This window comes from Melopsittacus undulatus, chromosome 7, assembly GCF_012275295.1.
Source record: "Melopsittacus undulatus isolate bMelUnd1 chromosome 7, bMelUnd1.mat.Z, whole genome shotgun sequence".
Taxonomy (NCBI): Eukaryota; Metazoa; Chordata; class Aves; order Psittaciformes; family Psittaculidae; genus Melopsittacus; species Melopsittacus undulatus.
This window is the reverse complement of record NC_047533.1, coordinates 71,763,780-71,789,090: the sequence shown is the minus strand read 5'-3', so window position 1 is coordinate 71,789,090 and position 25,311 is coordinate 71,763,780. Positions and strand designations below refer to the sequence as shown.

The following is a 25,311-nucleotide window of genomic DNA, read 5'->3' as shown; positions in this document are numbered from 1 at the left end:
TAAATCATTAAAAATCAAACACCACTTCAGTCAGCACTGAAATTACTCTCATGGGTACAATCCCTAATTGGCACAGCATCCATACTCTGCAGGTGATGAATCAAAATCCACTTACAGTAGCACTGAGAAAGGCAGCCTCTACTGCAGACCACATGTTTAGAACTAAAAGAACATTTTAATTGTAAAAAGCATTTCTTGCTCCTTAACTGCAAGAGTGGATACAGTAATTTCCATCACTAAAGCTTCTCATTGTCTGGAATACATCCATTAGAGTAACAGCTCAATAACCAGACACACAGACCTCTTAATGAGGATGAACAAGCAAAAAAGAATTTCTATTTCCTATTTGTTCTGCAAGAGCACTGAGACATCCCAATCAAAGTCATTCTACTCAGCTAAGTGACATGGGGACAGAGATACTGTACATCCATTAGGATGAGACCTCTTATCACCCATTTGTCAGGGAACTGACCCCAAAATATTTTATTACATTTATGCCATTATTAATGAACTGCAATACCCATTTAAAGATACAGGTTGGAGCTCTGATTCAGGTACCAACCATTTCTCAGACTGAAAAATGTTTCATCCCTAATAGTTATTTTTCCTTTATTTCTTGCAAATTGTGACAGGCCAGAGAAAATTACTGAAACATTTCAATTATTATCTTTCCATTGTAGTGAATTTCTGCACCATCAAAACAGACATTTAAAAATGTCTTTGTCATGGCTGGACCTCCCATAACCTGCATCAGCTGAAGGGCATTTGAAACTACAAGCACCATACAACTTATTCTAAGATATTTTCCAAATATCAGAAAGCATACAAAGACTTCAGAGTGATCAAGTGCATTCAGCAGCTTTTGCGTTTTCTAACATCAACATTCAGTTGATTTTCCACCTCACATTTTACAGCAACAGCCAGTGCAATTCTTCAGCAGGTCAGTTATTCCAGGTTCATTGTTAAATACTCATCATTACACACAACAGACATCCAAAAATAACTCCTCCATCACCTTTTTAAACCCAATTCCAAGAGGGCAAAACATCAAATTATTTCCTATTACACTTACCTCCTCGGTCAGTTTAGTGTTGGATTTTTCTAAGGCATCCACCTTGGCCTGCAGGTTGTTTACTGTAGCACTGTTGAAGAGAAAACAAAAGCCCTACAGTAATTCCTGCTTTTTAAAAATCCTGGTTTCTATCTTGTTACACTAGATAATAAAGAATAAATAAATCACATCTTACCTTAAATGCCTATTGAGTTCTTCTACATAGTTTTTCTGATCCAAAATAGCAGTTATCTGACCATCTCTGGAAAGAAGAAACACCATTCAGCTCAATCATTTGGATTCAAGGAACTAAGAGACACTGTTATAGGTCAAAGAGGAAATATTGCCATCTATATATCTCTCCAGAATGTGCCAAGACCCTAGGTCTCAATGGACTATAGGATGAATACGAAACAGCAAAGTCAAGTTACAGTCTATGCCTTTATCAGTCACTGTTCCCTGACTTCTCAGAAGCTGCAACTGCTACACTCACCTGGACTACACTCAGGTGACACACCAACCAGAATGATTAAAGCAGATGGCATTTCAAAGAGCACAGCATTATTTCAAAGACCAAAAAAAAAGGGTTCCGAACTACTCTGATACTGGACAGGAGTCCAAGAGTCATCCCACCAAAATCCAAATGTCAAACACGTTTTGCATCCACTTCTAGCAGGAAATCTTATCTATAGAAAAGCATGTTCTAAAAACTACAGATAAAATATATGCAAACAAAACACCTGATCCTGAAGGATAATTATTAAATACATACCTGAATTTAAGGACTTTCTTAGAAGGAAGGAATACTCTCAAAGAAGCTCAGAAAACCCCAACACCTGATCCATATGTCAGTGTGCCTGCACTTTGTTTTCCAGCCACCTGCACAGCCCATTTGGATATGGTGGCACAAGTACTTTAGGCTATTATTAGTTATGGTCTTATCTGACTGGGGAATTATTCTTTTTTCTGAGGATATTCTGGTGCCAAAAATACCTACCTGCTAGCCACACAAGGGACAAGGGCTACTAAGCTGCCTACCAAAAAGGCTTTAAAGAAGGGCAGTCCTTATTCACTCTTAGAACATTTTTAACTTCAATTGCCAGTTAAGGAAGAACACAGAATTCCTAGGAGAATTTACTTTTCCTCTGCCCCCTCTCAACATTTACAGTATCTTATTAATATATTATGGTTTATCATAGAACAACAATTCAGCCTACGTAGCTTTTTAATTAAAACCATAACAGCTTGCAGGGCAACCTGGAATACTTGAATACAAGTTACCAAGAGGTAAGAAACAGGACAACTGTGTAGGTACCTACCCTTCGCTGCCTTTTGTGCTGTTCCCATCTTTCAAATACATTGAGAAATCAATAACCCCAACCTAAAGGTAAAAAAAATGCATTTAACATTAAACACTTTTTCTAAGACTAAACACTGTCTGTAGCTGGGAAAGTTTTAAGTCATTCAGTTAGGACATCGATACATGATGTATTACAACAAGGACTCATTACACCAGTTATCTATCCAAAATGAATGAAAACATGGCTTATTTCAAGCAAAACTATCCTAGGACAAGCTGCAAGTCTTAGGTCATAAGAATAAGTCATTACCATCATCCTATCTGTACGTACACTGCTTATGCAAGCTTGAACATAAGTGCACACAGGCTGATTTTCTTTTAACAGCTACAATGACTTCATCACACAGCATAAGTGAATTAACAGTTCTATCCATTTCTCCCCTTATTTTAGCCACGTCCTTGCCCATTTTCACCTCCTTTTTCATTTACTGCATTTCACTCCACGGTGACCTGTGTGCAGACCACAGCAAAGCATAACAGCAAAGTGCAAACCAAAACTTTGAGTCTCTGAGCTCAGTGCCACCAGCACACTCAGAGTAACAAGCTTATATTAGCCTTGCATTGCATTTAGTAGCAAACTTACACCTCAGTTGATTAAAGTCCTCTACAATGCAAAATTCTTCCAATTCCAATGAGCAGAAAAAACCCACATTAACTGAATACCAAATACCTGTGAGTCCAGGTCTTCACCCTTCATGCAGAAGTTGGCATCGATGACGTTCAAACCTACTAGGAGGCCAGCAATGATCGCACCTTCTTCTTCCATCATCAGTGCATTAGGCTCATAAAATTCACTGCATGACGCACAGCAAGAGAAGACAAGTGTTGAATCTTTAAAAGTCAACTAAAAATATGTCAATTGGCACGGGATGGATCCCTTCTATTTCAGACACAATGCAAGCTCAGCCTCAACAAAAACCCAGGCTGTGGCATGCTGTCCACACAGAAACGTACTTCTACGTACTGTCCATGTAATTTTGCTCTGACTGAACATATCTCTAAGCAGATTAAGGTTTTAGGCAAGGCAAAGACCCAGTGAGTAGAAGATCTGGTTCCTCACCACTGAAATGTGGTGGAAAGTAAGCACGGCTGTGGAGTAATGGCACAGCACATTGAAGATTTAAGAGTGGGGCCTAATACCAGAGTTAAGTAGCACCCTTCTTTTCCTCTATTACTATTGTGATTAACACAAGCCACTGCCACATTTTCCAGTAGACAATACCAAGCTGTCCTTTCTAACCTCAAGTCAGGTATGGATTTACATGGACAGCCAACAAACACCTACTGGTTTGAGTCAAGGAGCACCCAACATATTTATTAAATCCTTATCTCTTCTGTATCTGTATCTCACCTAAATAATCTCTTTGTAGCCAAAAATTTGTGTTTATTCTAATGAATATTTGAGACAAAGTGGAGAATTAGCAGCTTCTGAATTAAGAACAAATACTGCACTTTCTTAATCCTCCAGAAGACGGTTTGCATGTCACAAACATTAACATTTCTCACAAAAAGTACACACATACTTTAACGTTTGGGTGTAGAAGTTCATACAGATCTTACAAGGAGACAGAGGTGCACATAACCTAATCTGAGGATGAGCTCAGCACTCACCTGAGAAGATCCTTTCTGTTTATCAAGGCTTTCATGTATTCAGAAAGCTTCTTCTGCATCAGAGCCAAGCGAAGCCAAGCTCTTCCTCTACCCACAGGTGTCCTACAAACACCAGAAACAAAACAGTTACAGGCATACTGCAATGTACATTCACAAACAGCTCTAATAATCCCCTTCTATCTCAAGGATCCATATCTCAAAGAGAGCTGGCACTGATGAATGGATGGGGCTTTGAGCAACCTGGTCTAGTGAAAGGTGTCCCTGCCCATGGCAGGGGGTTGGAACTGGATGAGCTTCAAGGTCCCTTCCAACCAAAATAGCCTGAGATTCCATGAAAACCAGGAAATACAAGGTATTTAAATGCAAACAGTTACAAAATACTTTAAGCAATCACTTTTCTCTCACAAGTAATTCTGCATTTTTTGTTATACTAAAAATATTTCCCTGACTTAACCCTGCTGGATGTTACTACACAGACAGAGATCAACTGCTTCAACACATTGCCTTCCAATTCAAAATCAGCTTTGCACAAGGCAAGTCAGACTAACGGGTATACTTCAGTTCATCACAGATGCCCAAGCGTCACTCATTCAGGGAGGTATTCAGTTGAGTGAGAATCCACAAAGACAATGGCAAACACAACTTCAGTACTGTTCTCTTCAACTAGTTTGCTTGTTAACATGCTCACAGGATGCAATGGGTTACAGCCACAGTCCTTCCCTCTGTTTCTTCTGGCAATCTGAAGCATACAGCTTTAAAAATACAACTGATATGCTGCATCACAGCTCTGGCTCATCTACCCCAGCCAGAAGCCAGCACCAGTTACTCCAAAGGAAGGTGTAAACCTGCCACATTGAGCAATATACTGATCAGAAGGAAATTTCTTCTCTACCTCCAGACATCAGTCAACTGTCTTATATCAAAGAGCATATGGGGCACTTCATTTTCTAACCTTAATTGGAATAAGCAGCCACTGCCCATGAAAGTCATCTTTATTACTCCCCATTCTTGACCTCACTAAAACATGACATTTCCCAAGGGTTAGTATGAATCCAAGGTTTCAACACTTAATTCTAAAACTGTTCTTTATTTCATTTTGTTTCATATTTTAATATTCCTTTACAATAGGAAAAGGTACAGGAGTTCTGGCACAACACTACTGGCACTGCACACTGGTCCTGTTAGCTGTGCCAGGAAGAGTCTTGCACAGATCTCCAGTAAAAGCACTTGTCCATATGCACATGGCTAAATACAAACCCGAAAAAGGCTGTTATTGAATCTATTCATCTCTTCTTTCACCAAAGAAGATTTAACCTTAGCCCTGCTGCTCATACAAAAGCTTCCTTGCATCTTTTTTCTATTCCCAGGCTGAAAGCCTCTTACAGTTTCTTTTTTAGCATGGGAATAATCAAACCTGAATCTGATGTCTGGAATGACTATGGAATTTTTAAAAGCAATATATGTTTTCGGTGTTTTTTTAACTCCCCTCTTTAACCCAAGCTAGTATCTTGTCCAACTTCGTACTGAGCTTCAATTTCACACAAATGTTACAAGTTTACCTGAATTTATTTAGAAGGAAAATTACTCTATCAGCCTCAGTACGATTTAACCTGTAATCACCTTCCTCCTAATTCCCTTCCTCTTCAGTGTGACTTCAGAAAAAGTCAGTAAAGGGTGTTCCAAGCCCTAAGACTCATGGTCACCGCTTCAGTGCTACTAATAAATGAACTATTGTCCATAAATGCACTACTGTCCATAAATGCACTACTGCCCATAAGAAGCCATTGAAGGAGTATATCCTATGTTCTCCTTCTGCAGATCCTCGATTAAGAAAAAGAGAGTAATGATCTATTTTTATCAGCCCAAGGTGGCAGGATTATTCCTGAAGATTATCTTCACACTTCCTTCTCTTCTTCAGGATCCCACATACAATAAAGTAACATATTATGTACTTGTGCAGTAAAAGACTGTACTTACTTCAGCCCTGGGAGATCCTTAACGCTTGCTGTTATCTCTGCAGCCTCAGGAACAAGTTTTTCTACTAGTTCTAGAGGTCCCCAAAATGACTTGTTTTGCCCAAGAAAAGTCTTTTTGGCTATAAGAGAAGATGATTTAAAAAGAGCCCATTAGGCATGGTCAGAAGTAAAGAAACAGTAGACAAAGACTGCCAGAAAGGTTCTTCTGGGCCTGCTGCTGCAGGCAGCAAGTACCAAAGACGACTTCCTTTGCCCAAGTGTGACAATTACTGGTGTCATTCAAATAACGCAACAGGAGCTCGAAACAGATGCCAGAAAACAGTCCACACATCCCAACGTGCCAAAACAACAACATCCAGTGAAATCCAGCAACTCAGACTCACTGCCAGAGGTCAGAACTTCTTCTAGGGTGTTGTCACTCTCTCTACATCACACCTGATGTGTGCACAGTCATTTTCTCTCACTGACCATCACCTTACAGGGAGAAGGACCACACCACCACTTGGAACCTGCTCCTTCTCCACAGACAAAAAGGGAGCCATGAGGTTGCTGAGGAGCTAATTTTATCACTGATAACTTAGCTGTACTCAAATCACCAGAAAAGCTGGTTTAAAAATGGCAAGCTCCGGCAACAACTGTGAGCTTTTCACCTGCAGTGTTATACCTTGGGGGGATTTCCATCCCTTCCTATGGCCTCACAAGTCAACTGTGACCACAGCGGTGACCCTGGTCCACCCCTCCTTAGCCTACTGCAGATCCCCAAATAGATCTTAGATTTCTCTTGCTCACTCCTACGCTCTGACAAACAGCCTGGAGGACTCCTCTCCAGCATCTTACCTTTCAGGCCATGTTTAAGGCAATGTTCCATCACAACGAAAAACTGCTGGAGAGGTGCGTAGTCGGAGTCCAGTGTCCTGCCCAGATTAAGGGCCGATTCAATCAATCCCTTGATACTCAGTTTCGCCATGTTCATCAGGTTCATGCGTTCATTCGCCATGAGATAGTTAGGATCTATTAAAGAAAAAGGAAAATAGTGTCAAGTAACAAAAGCCATTTTTAGTACAATAAGATATCCCATCCCTCTCTTTCTGTTCCTCAGTTTTGAAGACATCTTTAGGGGGAGTGAGAGTTTCACATGAGGCACTTTTTTCAGACCTTTTGTAGAAAAAAACCCAAATTTAACTAGCATTTTTTTGGCCAAAGCCACAACGACATGGGAATAAGCAATGTATCACATTCAGGGTGCCTCAATACTTCAAATAACTACCAAAGCTTTACATCTTCAAGACAGAAAAGCTTGAAGGCTGCTATTAATACTGTGCTTTACATCTTGATGACATGCTACTAATGTTATGCCTATCACTTGCTCCCACTCAAATCCCCAGCTACGTCCAATAACTATAAACTCCCAAGAATTCGCAACTTGGTGTTTGTTCTTCCACCTAAAGGTAACCATTAATCAACCCACACTTAATCCAGCAATGCATCTCTACCCAGTCTTGCATCTTGCCTTCTCATTATTTCTTTTTTCCAACTTGGATGTAAAATGGAGCCAATTCCCACCTCTCTCTCTTCATTTTATCAACACTACTGAGTTTTATCCCTGACAATTAGGAGCTGATCTTCATGGCTCCTCTGCCAGCTCACTCTATGTCCCAACTCATTCTATGTCCCAGTAAAGACAGATCCTCTGAGACTATATTCTTCCTTTACCACAGTACAAATATTTAGGACTTCATACTTGCTAGTTGCTTTTCATCACATGAAATAAATACAGACATCCATTTTGCAATCTACTCCAGGCCTTCAGGCCTCCTGCTCCAGGACTTGTACAGCATGCCCATTCCAACACCTATCCTCTCTTCCCAAACACCATCAGTGCATTTCCAACACCTCAAGAAAGATACTCATTTACTTCTGGATTGTTAGCATTTCTCATCCTCTTGTCAACACAACTGTGAAGAAATATAGCTTGCAATTTCAAAAGCAACAACCTAGCAGAAGACACCAAGGCATATGTTCTCCTGAGACTACTGCAGATGCCTACAGGACTTGTTCTGATGATGGAAGTCATCATTCTGCTTCATCATGATGCTGATGCTAAGTCCAGTTGCTCAAACACAAACTTCTCGTCCTCTCAAACCTAGTGCCACTGCAGTGAGGAATCTTGGCAGCACTCATTAACCATAAGGAGAGCAAGGAGCAACACTTCATAGAGCCATGAAAATTCCCATAGTTCCCACCTCCAACCTTCACTACCTCCTGCAGCTTGAAAAGCACTGCAGGCCCAACAGCCTGTAGCTGATAGGAGTAACATCTTGATTTCAGTAACCTATGGCTGAATCCAAAACAGGCAAGAAGAGCAACTAGACTGATACTGCTTATGTCAGACAGAAGGAGACACCAAAAGGCACCTCAGGGTTGGGAGACAAGCAGCAACTCCTGAAGCAGAAATGCAAACATCCTCAAAGAACCTGAGATATCATGAAAGGGAATGGAAAGACAGCATTTGTGAAACCTTGGAACAACGGGGGATGTGCTGAATCTGCCTTTGAAGCACTGTCAGGTGCCCATGGCTCCACAGCAGGCAAGGTCTCATTACTGCCACTTAGTTTTGGGTGGCCTGTCTGCCAGAGGACAGACTGTTTTATTGGGGATGCTGATGATGACTTGGAAAGATACTCAGACCAAGCACTGTGGCAATAGCACTAACACCCGTGTACACATTACTGAAGCTGAGGGCTGTGAAAAAATCCATGGTGTAGAGCTGAGATGGACCCTGTTCTCCTCCAGGATAAAGCAGGACCTGAAGTCTCCTGCTCTAAATTCCACTAGAACTGCACTAAGCAGCTCAAGGAGGGGAGATGTTTGTTGGAGAAGGAGAAAGTCCACATGGCACTAAGCAATGCCAGCTGGAACTGCCACCAGTTGACAGCCACAAGTCTAGCTGTGTGCCAGGCCAAACACCTCCTTGTCCAAGGAACTGCCAAATAAGTCCAGTTGTTCCTGTATCTCCATCCAATCTTCCGTTGCTGAGGGATAAAGCGATCAGAACACCCCAAGAGTTTTGTTCTACTTGCACTACCCTCTTCAAGCACTGATTGCCTCGATTCACATCTTATAAAAAGGCTGAGATTACGCAATTCCAACTTATTTTCATCATTTAGGAAGTACTCATTTAAGAATGAAATACTCACAGAAGCACTAGACTGCAGAAAGATTTCATTTAGTGGGTGATTTTTATTGCCTTTGCAGAACTACCACTATTTTAAGCCAACAGATCTGGCACGTACATTAAGCAGATCACCTGTTCCGTGATTTACAATCCATATTATGATTTCCAGCAAGGTTAACAGTCACCATTACCAGGAACACAGACTCAGGAAAAGCAAGTCAGATGTAGTATTCGCAAAACCTGCTTTTTGTACCTGCAATTAAAACACTCTCCTGTGTACTTCTGGATAAAACTAATGACAAACACCTCCAACAATGTCTATCACAGCTGTCCTTTAAGAGTACATGAACACAACTGTGGCATTTGTTTCTACTGCAGACAAATACTGGCACAAAATAATGCTCTGCTTGTATAGAAATATTACTTTGGCTGCAGTTATTAGCTAATCTGAATTATGGCAGAGCCCAAGGATACTGCTCAGGATCAGTGTCCTACTCCATTACATACTCACAGGAAACCATACACATTTCTTAAGAGTATGGAGAGCTGCTGCCTCACACAGACCTACACTGAGGTCAAAGGCATGCTTTTAAAGGTAAGGCACATGGCTTTCCCCGAGTCTGAGAGCTCTGTGACTGTTGCATATCACTACTTTAATAAAACATAGGGCTATGCTTTCATTTAAGACTAAAACATGCAATCACAGCCTAAAGAATCATCACATTCACTAATTAAAGATTTCTACTTCATTAGTCTGTTGTGAACGATGGTGCTCTGCATATGCAGCTCATCCAAGATGTCATCTTGCAAACCAAATAACTGTTATATAGTTATGAAACAAGATAAAATCACAAAGATTTATTCCAAAAAATAAATCCTAATTTATATCATTGTTATGTGCACTGCAACATATACAGCTTTAAAGCAGCAAGCAAAGATGACTTTTACACAATAACACTACCCAAAGAGCTTTAACTCAACCAGACCCTTTTTGCTTTGATAAGTCTGACCCTGATGTGCAATTGAGAATCTCTGTTTGTGTCAGGATCTTCCCCAACTACCTCTTGCTGCCTTCAACTCCAAAACCTTTCCCAGTGTTTTACTATACATGCTAAATTTGTAAAACATTAAGAAGTAAAATCTTGGCCCTTAAACTTAGCCTGTCAATGTGGTTTGTCTTTGAGAATCTTAAGTTCTCAAGACACTTTGCTATTTAGATACTGTAACTTCTACAGAACAGTTTTTTCTAACCACATGGGATATAAGTGATCATGACTGAACTGCAATTGCATCCCACCAAAATGACAGGGTAAACCAATCAGCTCACCTATTTCCTTAAAACACTAAAGTCTCAGGTTTCTAAAATACTTAGGAACCTCAAGCTCAAGGAAAAAGTCAATGCCAAACCAGATCTCAAAGGGTTCAGCTGCAACTGTGGTCTGAGTACTTCTCACCTGCTAACAGTAATCTGTTGTTAAATTATTCTAAAAGTATTAAGAACCTAGAATAAAACTAGAACTTTGATCAAATGCTGAAAGTCACAAAACACTGCAAATGTGAACAAATCTGCTCAAAGTAATGCCAGTGAAGTAGTATTTGAGCAAGGTGCTCCATGTACTGACTCCATCCTCAATCAAGAGCACAAAGCCATCTGAAATTTAGAAAGGCTGCTTCTGCCTGTGAAAGAGAAATATCATCCTGCAAGCTGTTCACACTGTTTTCAGATTAACTGAGATATGTCAATGGGCAAAGACTTGCTTTCAAAACAAACCAGCCCGCTATCTACAGGGCACAGTTTCAGTTAAGCCAATTCACATCAGCAAAGACATTAGTTCCAGCTGGTCAGACTACAAAATCATGAACACATGTACAATTCAAACAAATGTGGAAAGCAAATCCCTAGATAAATTAAGGACGGACATCATTTAAACAGGAGTTCAACATCATTATGGTTTTTTAAGCTTCTTCTATTTCCTGACATTCCCTCAGCTCCAAATGCTTCATTTGCCTTCCAGCAATGCAAGCCCCCAAGTACCACCTCAAGGATGGGGCAATGCATGTTCTGTGCATCATGCAGACGTTCTCTTCAAGGCTGATAAAAGTGACATGACTATTCAGAAGTGAAAAGCAGAAGCATGTCTGTTTCTACACATTTATGTTTAAGTCTACAAAGTTTTTGTGTCTATATTCAAAATTCTACCTGTCTACTCTGAGGGACTGTTAATAAAGAGGAAAGCAGTGGGACTAGCATCCCACTAGATGCATTTTCATAGAATCATGCCATAGGACAGTTTGGGTTGGAAGGGACCTTAAAGCTCATCCAGTTCCAATGCCTTGTCATGGGCAGGGACACCTTCTACTAGACCAGGTTGCTCCAAGCCCCATCCAACCTGGCTTTGAGCACTGCCAGGGATGGGGCAGCCACAGCTTCTCTGGGCGACCTGTGCCAGGGCCTCACCACTGCTTCATCTGTCCTTGCTATTATGTCCTTACTATTGACTTTTGAGGGGGAAGTCCCAACCTACATCAAGCATCTACCAGTCCCTGATCAGCCACAAAGGAGGCCAATTTCCCACACACACCAGCATGTAGGGGTTCCAAAAAACAAGAATGGTCATAGGAAATAAAGACAGAAGGACAAACAGCCAAGACACACATTTCAAACATATCCATCCCACACCCCACACCCCCCCCAGCAAAACACATACAAAATAACTGCACAATGACTTACAGAAACATTCTCAACCCTTTCCCCCCCCCCATAAAGACAGCCTTGGAGGTGCCTTGTGCTGGAGGTGCTGGGAATTAGCTGTTGTGCCAGGAAAGAACATCTCCATGTGTTGTGGCTCTGTTGAGAAGCCTGCTGTGTTTACCAAGCCACAAGGCTAAGCCCAGGCATTTAACTAAGCACAATGGTTAAGAAAGGCATCATCCACAGAATATGACCAGCCAAAGATGCAGTTAATGCATCAAAACTAATTTTTGTGCATAGCACACCCTCTTGAAAAAGATCTAAACCATCCAAGTTTCCAAATATAAGCAAATTTTGCTTTTTCATGGTTGATTTTGCCTTTTTCTTAAGTAAGCCCCAAACGTAGCTGCATTACCTTCCTTAACAGTTACCATTCTAGTAGTAATCACAGCTACATATTTATCCTTCATGGTGTTGCTCATACTTTACCCTATTTATAACCCTGAATCTATAACATAAACCCACTCCATTTCACTATTTGGCTTTTCCATGTCTCATGTTTAAACTGCTTATCTGTGCTATAAAGAAACAAATGCAGCTTTTGGTTATCATCCTACCAGTGAGAATTAGATCAAACTGAGTAAAACACTGGTAAGAAGAGTGACACCATAGTATCTGCAATCCACAACACCTCTGAAAACACTCCATGCACAAATTGGCAACAAGAGCTGAAATGCACCAACTGACTTTACTCCTTTAGGATTATCAGTGTGAGATTAACAGTACTTCTGCTCATAAATCTTCTAGACATCAACAACCCTATCTTTAGCTTCTAATTTGAGACAGCCATTTAAAATCATGTGGCCTGTATAAATACCCTAACCATCCTTCTACACACTCATCTATGTTCTTCCTAGTGATGAGCACTTAAACTTTCCAGGCACAAAAGAAGTCCTCTGCCTCCCAAAGGTGTATTAGCTTTTTGTGCTGCAAACACTTCCATTCCAGGCATGAACAGTTTGATTTTGTCACCAGATTACAAATCTACTTGAGTGAATGCCGAATTGGAGATTCAGCTATTTCATAAAATAGGGGTTTTTCACCATTTTTATGAAATATGAAGCACTATCAAAGAATAACCTCATGGAGTACTTGGCAAGTTTTAATCAAAATTCGCAATTCCAAGTTTTAGAGTCACTGTTACAAAGTCTGGAGTTGATCAATAGAAATAGTTCAGAAAATCTAAAGCTTTGGGGTGATTTCTGAAATATCCTTTTACAATTTAGCTTCCGTATATTGCTGCAACCATTTAAGTTGCGTTTATATCAGGATCAGAAAAATCATTGCCTTAGAAAGCATCTGATATAAGTAAATTAGCCCCTTGTTGAATCACTTTTTCTACCTCTACTTGAAGCCACAATACCCCAACATTTCTGAAACATATTTTTAAGCAATATTATAAGCACATATTTTCAAAAGAGAGATCAATAAGAATTTAGAAGCCAAAACTGATCACATGGAACCCATGAAAGGGCTGATAAAAGTAAGAAAAGCCTTCACAATATCCATTTTAAATGTAAATTGAGACAATTTCAAGAGCAATGCATAGACTTGAGCGATCAAAGGCATTTTGTTTAATACTCTAACAGCAGAAACCAACCATCCACACAGAGTGCAACTAGTACAGCGTGTTCTGGCTGGGAACCTGGTTCAACCAGACAAGCACGTTCAGAAAGCCCCAGCCATTGGCACTGGCAAACTGTACATAAGGCAAAAGCCAATCATTAGTGTAAGTAACAGCTGAAAGACGTTGGCGTGGCACGCACCTTCAGTATCATCACGCAATTGCTCCACCACATCTGTCAAATCCTCCCAAGAGTCTTTGCAAACAGCCAAAAGAAAGGAAAAGAAAGAAAATGTCATGCAAGCCATGATCTAAAGGAAAGATTCAAAATCAAGGTATAAAAAAAAGGCTAACTGAAAGGGAGATTTGCATAATACAAGTCTTAATTCATAGTGGCAAGAGATTTGCAAGTCAAAAGGGTTTTAGTCTGCACAAAGCAATACAGCAAGGTGTTTGAGAGTCAGATTAAGGTAGGCTTCAGTAAAGCTTTTATAGCTTTGTTTCTTTCTGCATTAAGACAAGCAATATTTTTGTAAAGCACATCCTGAGAAGCAAGAAAAGCATTATTTTTTTTGCAAGATCAAAGCACCAAAGTTGTCATATTTGTACAAAGTCAGCATTTGCTTCAATTTCCTCCTCCTACCCAGCCCCAAAATAACCCCCAAACAGGGAAACAGCCACACATGAAAAGCAACCACCTTTTGGGAAAGAGGCATACTGAGGACATTTAAAAAGAAGCTTGAAATGAGATTTAAGTCGATTATGACTGTGACTCCAAACGAAAACTGCTGAGACAATCCAGCTGAGCCTGGACCTCGGTCCCAGGTTTTGTGCTGTCTTCCTGATGCTGATTTAGTAAGTCCTAGGTCAGGAAACACCTCTATCCCCATGGCAGGAGCCTGCAGACGCTGACAGGCCTGGGGAAGAGGCATCCTGGCAGAGGAGCAGGCAGGACAAGAGAAACTTGTTTCAGCATGCCCACTGATTCCCTGTTTTCCAACCCAAAAAGTGAAGCCAGATGAGGCCCTGGAGGGTCTGACCCCCGCGGGATTTTCAGCTCCCTACTTACGTGCCTGTTCTCCCCAGTGCTCATTTGCAATCAGTTGAATGTCCCTTCACAGCCCAACCTTGCCAAAGTCCTGAGCAAAGTACACATGGTACTGGGACCTCCCCCCTCCCACAGAAAAGCTATTGCCTGCTCCTCCTGCTGTCAGAGCCAGCAGGGCCCGAACAGCACAGCCACAGTCACCGCATTTAAAGCAAAAAACCCTATAAACTCTACACACTAAGACAGCTTTTGGTTCAGCAGGGATTTCTCATTTTGGCAGGCACAGACAGGAAGTGCATTCGGGTTAACCTCCCTCTGCTTGCTAGGAACCACTAGGAGTTTCACCTGAGAAATTCCCTGCTATTGCAAGAACAAATCCTTGGTGATGTTCCCCACCACCACCAGCTCCTCCCATGTGCTATACTTCATTAAAGGATGTAATAGTTTGGGTTGGAAGGGACCTTAAAGCTCATCCAGTTCCAATGCCCTGCCATGGGCAGGGACACCTTCCACTAGACCAGGTTGCTCCAAGCCCCTGTGTCCAACCTGGCCTTGAACACTGCCAGGGATGGGGCAGCCACAGCTTCTCTGGGTGACCTGTGCCAGGGCCTCAGCACCCCCACACTAAAGAACTCCTTGCTGACGTCTAATCTAAATCTCCCTCCTGTCAGCTTATGGCTTTTGGTCTTACAAGGATATTACAGCTTTGTGAGGGTTCAGGACACTTGTAGCTTAGTGCAGCTCTTCCCTGGACCATACTCCTACCTTGGAATGCTACAAATTGATCTCCCTCCATCATGAGTAACTTTCACCCCTTTCTCTTTCTTTCTTTTTTTTTGGTAGGATTTAAAATGCAGATGTGTGATTGAGAAGTTCAGTATTTGTAGGAAATGTTACATGTAGCAACATTACATAAACAAGCTAATGTTTGATATTGTCACTTCAAACTCCTCCCTACAGGCACCATGTAGCCTCCAATTAAAGCTCTCTACTCCCCGAAGCCTTTCTTTTCTCAGCTCCATATCCCCAAAACCTGCGATATACTCTGACAAATGTTAACAACAGCGAGAGAGGAGGCTTACACACAGTAGAACAGGTTTTGCTTTCCCATCACTTGAATACACAGCCCCTGCACCTCACTCAGCATCTGGGCTACCTTTCACAGAAGGCAGCAAAGAGCCTCACAGGACCTTGGCTGGCTCTGCCTGGACAATTGCTACCCACTTCAGGGGAAGGGATTATGGCACATTTATTTATTAACCCTTAGCAAGTGATTCATGTAAAGGTTACAGAAAATATCCACAGTCACATATATTTTCTATTACATCCCTACAGGCAATAACCCTTCTTTTCCAGTGAGAAATGCTTGTAAAAACTGCATGAATTCATACTGGCATACAGACACTATGAGATTTGTATAGATTTAGAGGCAAAAGCACACATTTAATTACCACTTAGTTTCATGTTTTCATACATTTCTTCATGCATCTAACTGGCATTTGCATACATTTAATTCTTTCTTTCACACTGCAGTTTTCTCTGCTTGTCTGGAATTTCCACCAAATAGCAGGGAAAAAGCCATCCCATACACACAAATAAATACATCAATAAATCACAAAGACCTGCGAGTTGATAGCTTCCGTGCTCCCTGCCATGCTACATCTAAGACAAACTCAATATTTTAGTTTATTCTGGAAAAATACTCAAGTCTCTGACTGATGCACACCAAGTTTAAGAAACAGGATGACCACAACCTCATGAAACAATTACCTCATTCCAACTAGACTCCCAAGAAGTTTAGTATTAAGGAACTGAATATCCCACTGGAATTAATGCATAAGGAAGTTCTTTCCAAAAGAACTGGAGTACTTGTGATCACTAACATATTAACCATGAAAATCCCACTCATCATTTTAACTGGCATAGCAGCCACAGTGTCTTTTAAAGCCAGTGTCAAAGGAAACAACAAAACCACTCCATCCTAACTTTATCTTTCTGAATTTGCCCAGATCTTCATTTTTGCTGTAGTATTTCTCACATACATATGCAATAGCCAACAGTTACATTACAATCTGGAGCAACTCATACAGGAGTAGGGATATTGCTACTGGATATGCTTTCTCATACAAATAAAAGCTTTTAAAAATGAACCCTGGGAGAATGTACCAACATAAAATTATTCCATGCTGTTATTAAACAGAAGGAGTGCTTCATTATTTAAGATTGAAGTTAATAGCCTAAAATAGCTGGGTAGTAGAAACCTTTATGAATATTCCAACCTACCACTGTACCTCTCCAGCTCCCATCCTGATGTTCTCCTATCCCTCCTGGCAGCCCCCAGCACTGTTGTGCGTAAGTTCCAAGTCCATAGGCAACCCTGGTAAGCAGTGGGCTGCAATACTACTACACAGTGCTGAGAAAACATGCTACATACAAAAGCTGAGTTCCCAAAACACACAGCTTCCAGGCCATCCATTTTTTGTTCACATTCTCTTTACTTTTATTAGTAAATACCTTGTTAGTACAACTAAGAGGATGGAATGCTCCAAACTACTTATATAGCTATATATACGTTCAGAACAAAGCAATAAATGCATGCATCCTTACTATAGTTTCCGAGCATCATGTGATAATCTAGTTCCTCCAAAGACAGATTAAATAGGTCAGGATTTGGCTTGGCTTTTTTTTTTTTAGGTACAGAAGTTCTTAGCAAATGCATATGGAGAAGCTGAGAACTAAAATAACCTAAAAAACAACCAGCACCAGCCTGGGGAAGTAAAAGCTGAAGTTGATACAGGAAGTACTCTATCCATGGAGAAATACCAGTCATGCCCCTGTGGCTATGAAAGGCTTGACTCAAATCTGTTAGTTTCTGTACTAACCTTACAGAAAATATGAACTCTGTTGAAGGATTATAAACAGATAAAACTGCAGCAAGACCAGGGTCCCCATATTCTGCTTACTGATAAGGAAAGGCGTGATTTTTGAGCTTGCTCACAACAGTCAAGATAAATACTGAACATGCCAGCAGCTGAACTCCAAGAGCAGGAAAGACAACTGGAGTGCACTTTACCAACACGTTAGTGTTAAAATTCCCTGTGCTCCAGCCTACTGATTTGCCATGACTGAAATAAGGTCTGAGGAAAGGAGGAAAAACAACCAACAAGTTTAAAATAAGACCTGCACAAGTGCAGACAAGTTAGGACTGAACACTAAATGCAGGAATCAGGTGATGGTTGAGTGAACCCAATCCAACTGCAAACAGAAGTGTCAAGCAATAAGGGTTGCTGTCTCCCAATCCCCCATTTTTACTCAACATCTTTCTTTTATATAAGCCCTAATATTCAAAGCACTCTTTTTCATCCACAAAGGAGAGACAAGACCACTTCACCATGCCGCATTGCTGTGCCTGAATCAGAGTGCCAGGAGTGACAGTCGCAAGTCCCATGTTCACTCAAAGGCACTTTAAAATTGAACTGGAAGTGAAATTTTACAACAGCCATCAGAATAACCAGGTAGTTTCAATGTCAGTTATGCCTCATTATGCCCTACATAGGAAAAAGTATTCCAGAGAAGGATGCTATTGGAAGGAATGCTGACACATGTGCTCTTCAGAGGGTTCATTATAGGATAATTTGTCCAATTTTAACTTGTAGTCTGCTGCTCTAACCACTTGCTGCTCTTTTCAGGGCCACAGCACAGGGGAAAGTTGGCAGAGCTTTCTGGGAAATACTGAATATGCATGACAAAATTGGATTCACATGGGGTTTTTTTCCCAAGGCTAGCCCATTCTCCTTCACTATATGGACAAATACTACTTATATCATAAAACAGAAACTTATAGTCAGATTATTATATTTATTTAAATTGCATTAATTTGTATTTGTTGCCTTAGGAATTATAAATAATACATTTAATAAGAAATAATTAAAGTGGTCAAGAAACAATCATAGAATCACAGACTGGTTTGGGTTGGAAGAGATCTTAAAGCTCATTCAGTTCCAAACCCCTGCCATGGGCAGGGATACCTTCCACTAGATCAGGCTGCTCGAAGGTGCTGTTAATCAGAGGTATGAAATGTTATTTTGCAGATTAGATTGGAAAATCAGGTGGATCATGAAGTGTCAAGCAAGGACAAGGGACCAGCAGAGAGTTTCGGTGTCATGCTCAAACACCTTGTAACCCAAAACCCCAGGAGGTGACCAGCCAGCCTGCAGCCTATAAAGTCAGGAACAATCTGTTCAGAACTTAGAAAGCAGCTTACAGAAAACCCTGTTTTTAAAAAACTTGTTACATAAAAACCCCATCTCTAAACTTCTATGTGTGCAGGGCAGGAGAACAAAATGAAGAACATGCAGGCTGCTGCCTTGGGCAGCTTCCCTTATCCTCTGTCATCTATAGCTGTCCTTCACCAATGCTCCTGAGCTTGCTGTAGTATCACCAAGGTAATATACACCAGCAGTTAATAGTTCATGTTATGTATTTGTATTGCCTCTGACCGCATCAGCACAGCCATGATTGCCTCGCTGCTGTCCTGAGCCCACCTTCTTTGTTCTCTCCCTTAATGCATCTTTATCCAGCATCCAGCTGCCCAGAACTGCTCCACCTCACATTACAGCTTGTGCTTTCATTACAGATTGTGACAACTGACTGCAATATCTTTAGAGTGAAATTGGTAGATTATGTTTGCTCTTTTTTAAAGGCCGTTGTCATCACTTCTGCTTTAATGCACACTGCTCCTCGTTTGGCAGCACCAGGTCCCCATTTGGCAGCACCAGACTGACATGACCATTATTCTTGTGCCATGCACATCCTGACCTAAGTTCAGGCTTGTGCTGTGCCAAAAGAAATAGCAGTGACATATGTGCAAACTGGGAGGAGATAAAAAGGAAGAAAAATATCCTAGAGAACTTGGGAATTCCAACCCCACTCTCCGCTATATGTATAGGACGAGGAAATAGCAAATGTACATCACATGTACTAATGGTACCCCACCCTAAGCTTTGTTCCTGTCTCGGTATGTACCATTAGGCATTTCCATGTGTTGCAACTGCATGGAGGTGCATGGAATGTTTCTCCACGACTATCCTCTTTCCAGAGGGAAATACCTGAATAACTGTTCCAGGAAATTTCTTCTTTTATTTTGGCACTTGATAGTTTGCACAAGGAAAAGAAAAAACAAAATCCTTCCCCCCTCTCCCTTTCCTCCCTATCTTTCACTTCCCATCTTTGTTGACACCCAAGAGGTTTCTCTGCAACACTTTTGATTCATTATTTCTAAGGGAAATAAATCTGCTCCACATTTCCCAGATCTGACCTAATTTGGACTAAACAAGCTTAAAAGAGCAAAGAAAAAAGCTCATGATTGTAATTCCTCAATTAAAGCATTGAAAAATATTTACAAAAGTCTAAAGTGTAAAACATAAACCGTAATTAGGCACTCAATCTTTTTCTCTAAATTGCTTCAGATGAGCTGGAGGGCTGGCACATTGTGCTTATTGTCCTTAGGAGCTTTCAGAAACTGAACCTTCCCTCCCCCTTGGCTCAGGATCAAGTGTCCATCTTCTCTTGGACGCCTCCTTTTCTGCCCAGATCATGATGGGATTCAGTGCAAATACAGGAAGGAGGACATCTCCATCCCTGGGGAGATGATCATCTTTATCATATTACTTTCCAGTACGTGCTGTCAACAGTTACAGGACCTAACTGCTATTCAAAAGATTTATGACCATTAACACATTGTATTTCATTTATCCTGCATATTATTGACTTCATATTTGTTCTATTACATCTAGCCCCCAGTTCCTTTTGATCCATTCAGGGCTTTCTGCCACCACGTGTATTTTAAGAGTACTTTTGTGATGGGAAAAGCCCAAAGACAAAAAAGGTAGAATCCGAAGGCCGATTTAGTAAACAGTGCAACAGTTTTATGGGTGAGAGGCATTTGAGCACTGAAAAGAGCATTTGCTTTTCTGGAAGAGCTGTACAGTTTCTACTCAGGGCATTTTACACGAACGTGTTTGAAACCGAAACTTTTAAAGTCATGGTGAAAAAAGCAGAAAAAACCCACCAAACTGACCTTCCTACCAAAAATTGTAATACAAAAAAGATAACTTTTCCTTTTTAGTGCTAACAGCACAGGATTAAAAAAAATACAAAATGGTAATTCTGTAATTCCTGGCAGCTGCAGTTCATATCATAGTGTTATCATGTGTATTCCTTCTGTTCTCAATTACAAGCTGATCCCATGAGTATTAAAACTTCCATTGCTCTGAGATGAAGCTCCTCCTGAGTATTCCAAGTAGAAATTTAATATTCTGTAAAACTGTGTAAGACCCTTTTTGCATTTCATAGATTGTCCCAAAGTTGACATTAGGGCCCAAATCCCATATACAAGTGCTACAGAAAAATAATCAAGATATTTTCACACCTTGGTCCCTAAAGATGCCTCAATGACCATTACATCTTGCACACAAACAAGAGCTCAATAGCCATTCCTGTCACATTTCATTTTGTGCTGCCTGCAGAGCACAGTGAAGTTCTTATTACCTAATGAAGAACCACTGCTTAAAAAAATGAAATAATTTCTCTGAACCAAGCAGATTACAATATGTAGCAAAATCATCATCTTTTCATACACACAGAATTGTTCCAAACAACTGGAAAACTGTGCATCAATAACAAACTTTTATTGTTAAATTGAGCATCCATATTAGATGCTATATTGAATACATACAAGCAGCCAGAAACTCAGCAACTCTACTAATGGTACATGCTTCTCCTAACTTGACTAAAACTTGTTTACTCAGCGTTACACTCAGAAACAACCAACTCTCTGTCAGGAATGGAATTACTCCAGATTTACACTGTTCCAGCTCAGCTCTGAATCCATCTCCCAAAGTATACTGCCTTTGGCTTAAAAAGTAGTGGAACTGGGCTTGGACTTACTAGAAAACATCACGACCACAGGAGAATGCCTATTGTTTTTAAACACCAGTGAGTAAGACTGTGCTTACCACTATGCACTCAACATCACTAACTCTCTCCCTGTCCCAGCCTCTAGCTCCCCTGGCACCCCAATTCTAAGATTAAAACTATTCTGATGCCTCTCTCTCACTGGAATTAAAATATGATCTATCTGGATAGGAATATCAAACCAGAGCAGATTAGAATTGCTTATTACACCTCTTCCTGGATGAGGCAAAACTCCCAAGTGATCTGTTTTAAATAAATAACAAAAAAGGAAATATAGTAAAACTAACCACTATTAACAAACTACTTCAATTGGAAAGAGAAAGAAGAAAGTACTGAAGCTTCTTGCTTATCACAACTCTGTTTTCTCAGATATTTTACTTTTTTGCCTTACCTTTGGTATAGGTTCAAGGAAACAAAAACATCTTTAAAAACAGCAAAGTGGAAACTCACACCACAGCCAGTGGTACAAAGTAAAGCCTGAAGGTGCAAGGCCTGTAAGATAACTCAGCTGAAAAAGCCAGGGACCCACGAGAGGAAACACTTAGGACCACTCATCCTCCATATAACAACTGAGTCATTCACAGGACCCTACAGAAGAGCAGCCAGCCCAGCAGAAGCTTACAGCCATTGAACTCTTCAAGACTACCATCTTATTTTCCCATTGCATTTTTAACCTTCCCCATTGTGTTCCTGACCCTTTGTCTTCTCTTCTTACTTCCCCACTGCCCATATCCATGCTCTTCCTCTTCTCCCTATGACACTATAGGCAGGCAGTTCTAGGATGCAAGGATGGGTGCAGACACCTACGATGCACAACAAGGACCACACGATGGGTACACAGGGAGGTGGAAGGCAGGATGGCTGCTTGTGGGCTAGGGCATAGCAGATGACAGCAGCAAAAAACTGTCAGGAAGCAGCAAGAGCTGAAGAACAGCAACTGGAGACTTCAAATGCTGATGACAACAAACTGTTGGATTTGCTGCTGCAATATACTATTTTTATGTGTCTTGATTTGCAAGGGGAAAAAAATGCAGCCTTTTGTTGTGCTTTTGACAGAATTCTCAGCTTCTTTTCCCCTCCTTCTTCATAATCCCCACCTTTTTACATCAGTTTTATGGAAGTATTTACAAGACACACCAGCCTCAGATCTTAGTTGCCCTGCTTTTTCTCTCAGACAAGCACTGAACGCCTGTCCTGCACACACAGCGAGGACACAGCAGCAGTGCTGATGCAGTAGCACCAGTTTGAACACTAGGGATAAAGCTGTGTCAGCTTTTCTACTATGCACATTTCTTCCTGACCTTCTATCTGTTAAAAACACAACTTGGGTTCAACCACCGCTCACTTCCCCAAAATAACCAGTCTCACAGGCTTTCAACAAGCAACCTTACTTTATGAATGTATAAGCATCTCTGTAAAGGTCATTATGATACAGCTCTATTCATTTTTTTGATACAGAATTAAATACAATGGCAATGAAATAAGCTAATATTAACCCTTTGCTGATTTCTAATCCTTTATGGTACTTGCAAGACAGTGACTGTAATTGAAGCTTTAAAATCAATTATTTTTCTAGTTGGGGAATGGTTAGTCTAGTATTAGTGTTAGAATTGCTTACCTAGGCAAGCCAGGGGGAAATCTATACACTGAAGTGTACAGATACATTCAAAACACTGAATATTCAGGTATTTCAGTAAGGCAACCCAGAAAAGCTCCATTACAGACACTGGATTCAGCCAAGCCTACTTTCCCCATGAATTTGCTCAGAGCAAGAAGGCAAACAGAGAGGAAAGAGATGCATACAAAAAGTAAGGCTCTGCAGGACTGACTGATAGTGTGACTGCAAGGTTTTCCAGGCTATACTAAGAGAAGAGCCCTAGGCTGCTTGGAAGGCCATTTACTGACTACAATGTGACAAGCCAAGAGAGTAGGTACTATTTATGAAAGAGGTAGAGAGAATATATAAAAATCATTTCACCTATACTAGAATGTACTGTTCAAAACCCCAAAACACTGAAGTCCAAAAACAGATGAGTGAGACCAAGCAAGGTCTGAAATGGTCTGCACCCCATACAGGTATAAGAATTATTGCATCCTTGGCTCACCCTGTGCTCACTACTCTGGTTCTGCATTCCTGTGCCTACAGCACCCCCCTGAAATCTCAGGACATGCTTCCAGGGGAGCATTAGGCTCTGCCTTTGAAACCTCTGCCTAGTATCCCATTGCGTGACTAAGAATCTGGCAAGCAAATCCAGAGCCAAGGGCTGCCACCACTGGAAGCAGCTGTCAAATACGATTTATCACCTGGGAACTAATGTTAAAGCTCAAATCCTTACCACAGTTTAAGTTGCCTCATCCAGCAAGATGACAATATAAAACATTACTGGCTTGATAAGTCAGCATCAAATGGGCCAAGCAAGACTACTTGGTGGAGTGACACTTCAGTGCTTACAGGAAAAGGGTCAGGCATAAAAAGATGGATCCCTCTCACTGTAAGAGCCAAAGACACTCAGCATGCAGCAAAGGGGCACTTAGAACCTGGCAGTGTTGGTGATAGCACTGGTTACTGGCCAAAATTCCAGCAGAAATACACCAAACCTCCTTCTTCCCTACTTTTTATTGGTAGAGCAGTGCATGTATGACCTCTTGTGTTTTTAGTATCACAAAGCTTTCAAACCTCATTTTACATGACCTGGTGGTATTAACATGCTCTCACCCCCAACCCAGATAACAAAGCCCTTTTCAAGAAGAAAGCAAGATACATTACACTTTTCAGGCTTCCAAGCCAGTATAAACAGCAGCATGCTCACCAGAAGCGAGTGAGCAGATGTGTGATGGTATCATCACCTGACAACGGGCCCAACTGCGTAATCACTTGGGGCTTTCCAAAAACTACCCACAGACCATATGCAGACACAGGGCCGTGTTTTGCCAATGTGCTCCATTCGTATAAGCTGGCAGCTAATAAAGCTATAAGCCCTGCTTTAAGAGTACAATTGCGATTAAATGCATCACTAAGCACATATCACAGTTATCTTCCTTCCTGAGACCTACAAAGCTGATCTTTCCAGCTACATCTTAAAAAATACTAACAGTTAAGCATGAATCTCTCTCCCAGGGGGGACTGTGAAAGACACAGCAAATTCTAAGGGCAGTCTAAAGCACCAGTGTGGCTTTCTAACTTGTCAAACGGTGTCCAGGGTTCTCCAGGCAGCACGAGAGCATCTCATCCTGGAGACACCCCTCCCACCTCGTCAGTAAGAATGCGATGGGTGCAGGGATCCCGAGGCAGGGAACCGGTCCGTACCTTCATGGGTAGGCTCTGGGTCAGGTGTCAGTGAGATGTCGTCCAGCTCACGCAAGCAGAGCCATTCTCCATCCATCGACACTCGGAATTTGCAAAGATAGATGGTCTCCATGGCAGCCTGAGTGATCTTGTCTGTGGTGGGGGTTGGCATGTCGCTTTGAGGCGTCAGAGCAGACATGATGACTCAGCTGGTACAACAACAACGGGAACAGGGGGAAAAATCAGGACTGAAAAGCTTTCCGAAGAAGAAAATGAGAAATACCTTGCTGTTAAAGGGCAGATGTGCTCAGGGTCGCACAGGCTGCTCTGGCCTTTTCATATATAAAGCAAGGTAAAAACGCTGCTCCTTCAGGCTCCTCTCGTCCTCCCTTCTTGCCACCAACTGTTGTCGTCTTCAGCTGTGCTAGAGGCTATTGATCCCAAGCACCCACAGGAGACCTGGCTGCTGCATCAAAGCCAGGGGGTGGGAAAAAACAAGGCAAAAAATATATT

The 25,311-nt window shown here is 41.2% G+C and overlaps 1 protein-coding gene across 5 annotated transcripts in view; it reads right to left on the bottom strand.

Moving 5' to 3' along the window:
• RUFY3 (RUN and FYVE domain containing 3) overlaps window positions 1-25,311 on the bottom strand; it is a 46,359-nt gene that overhangs the window by 14,748 nt on the left and 6,300 nt on the right. For 3 of the 5 annotated variants that reach the window (XR_004549836.1, XM_034064419.1, XM_034064420.1), the window contains exons 2-8: window positions 6,836-7,009; window positions 6,000-6,117; window positions 4,023-4,124; window positions 3,082-3,205; window positions 2,371-2,432; window positions 1,248-1,313; window positions 1,073-1,142 (exon numbers count right to left, since the gene is read on the bottom strand). Coding sequence is in view for 4 of the 5 variants with exons in the window: in XM_034064419.1 (XP_033920310.1) it covers window positions 1,073-1,142; window positions 1,248-1,313; window positions 2,371-2,432; window positions 3,082-3,205; window positions 4,023-4,124; window positions 6,000-6,117; window positions 6,836-7,009 (716 nt within the window). In the remaining variant the exon portion in view is untranslated. Of the gene's footprint in view, window positions 1-1,072; window positions 1,143-1,247; window positions 1,314-2,370; window positions 2,433-3,081; window positions 3,206-4,022; window positions 4,125-5,999; window positions 6,118-6,835; window positions 7,010-24,819; window positions 25,304-25,311 lie in introns of those variants that run through there. The other 2 variants (XM_013127380.3, XM_034064422.1) reach the window with 2 other exon arrangements.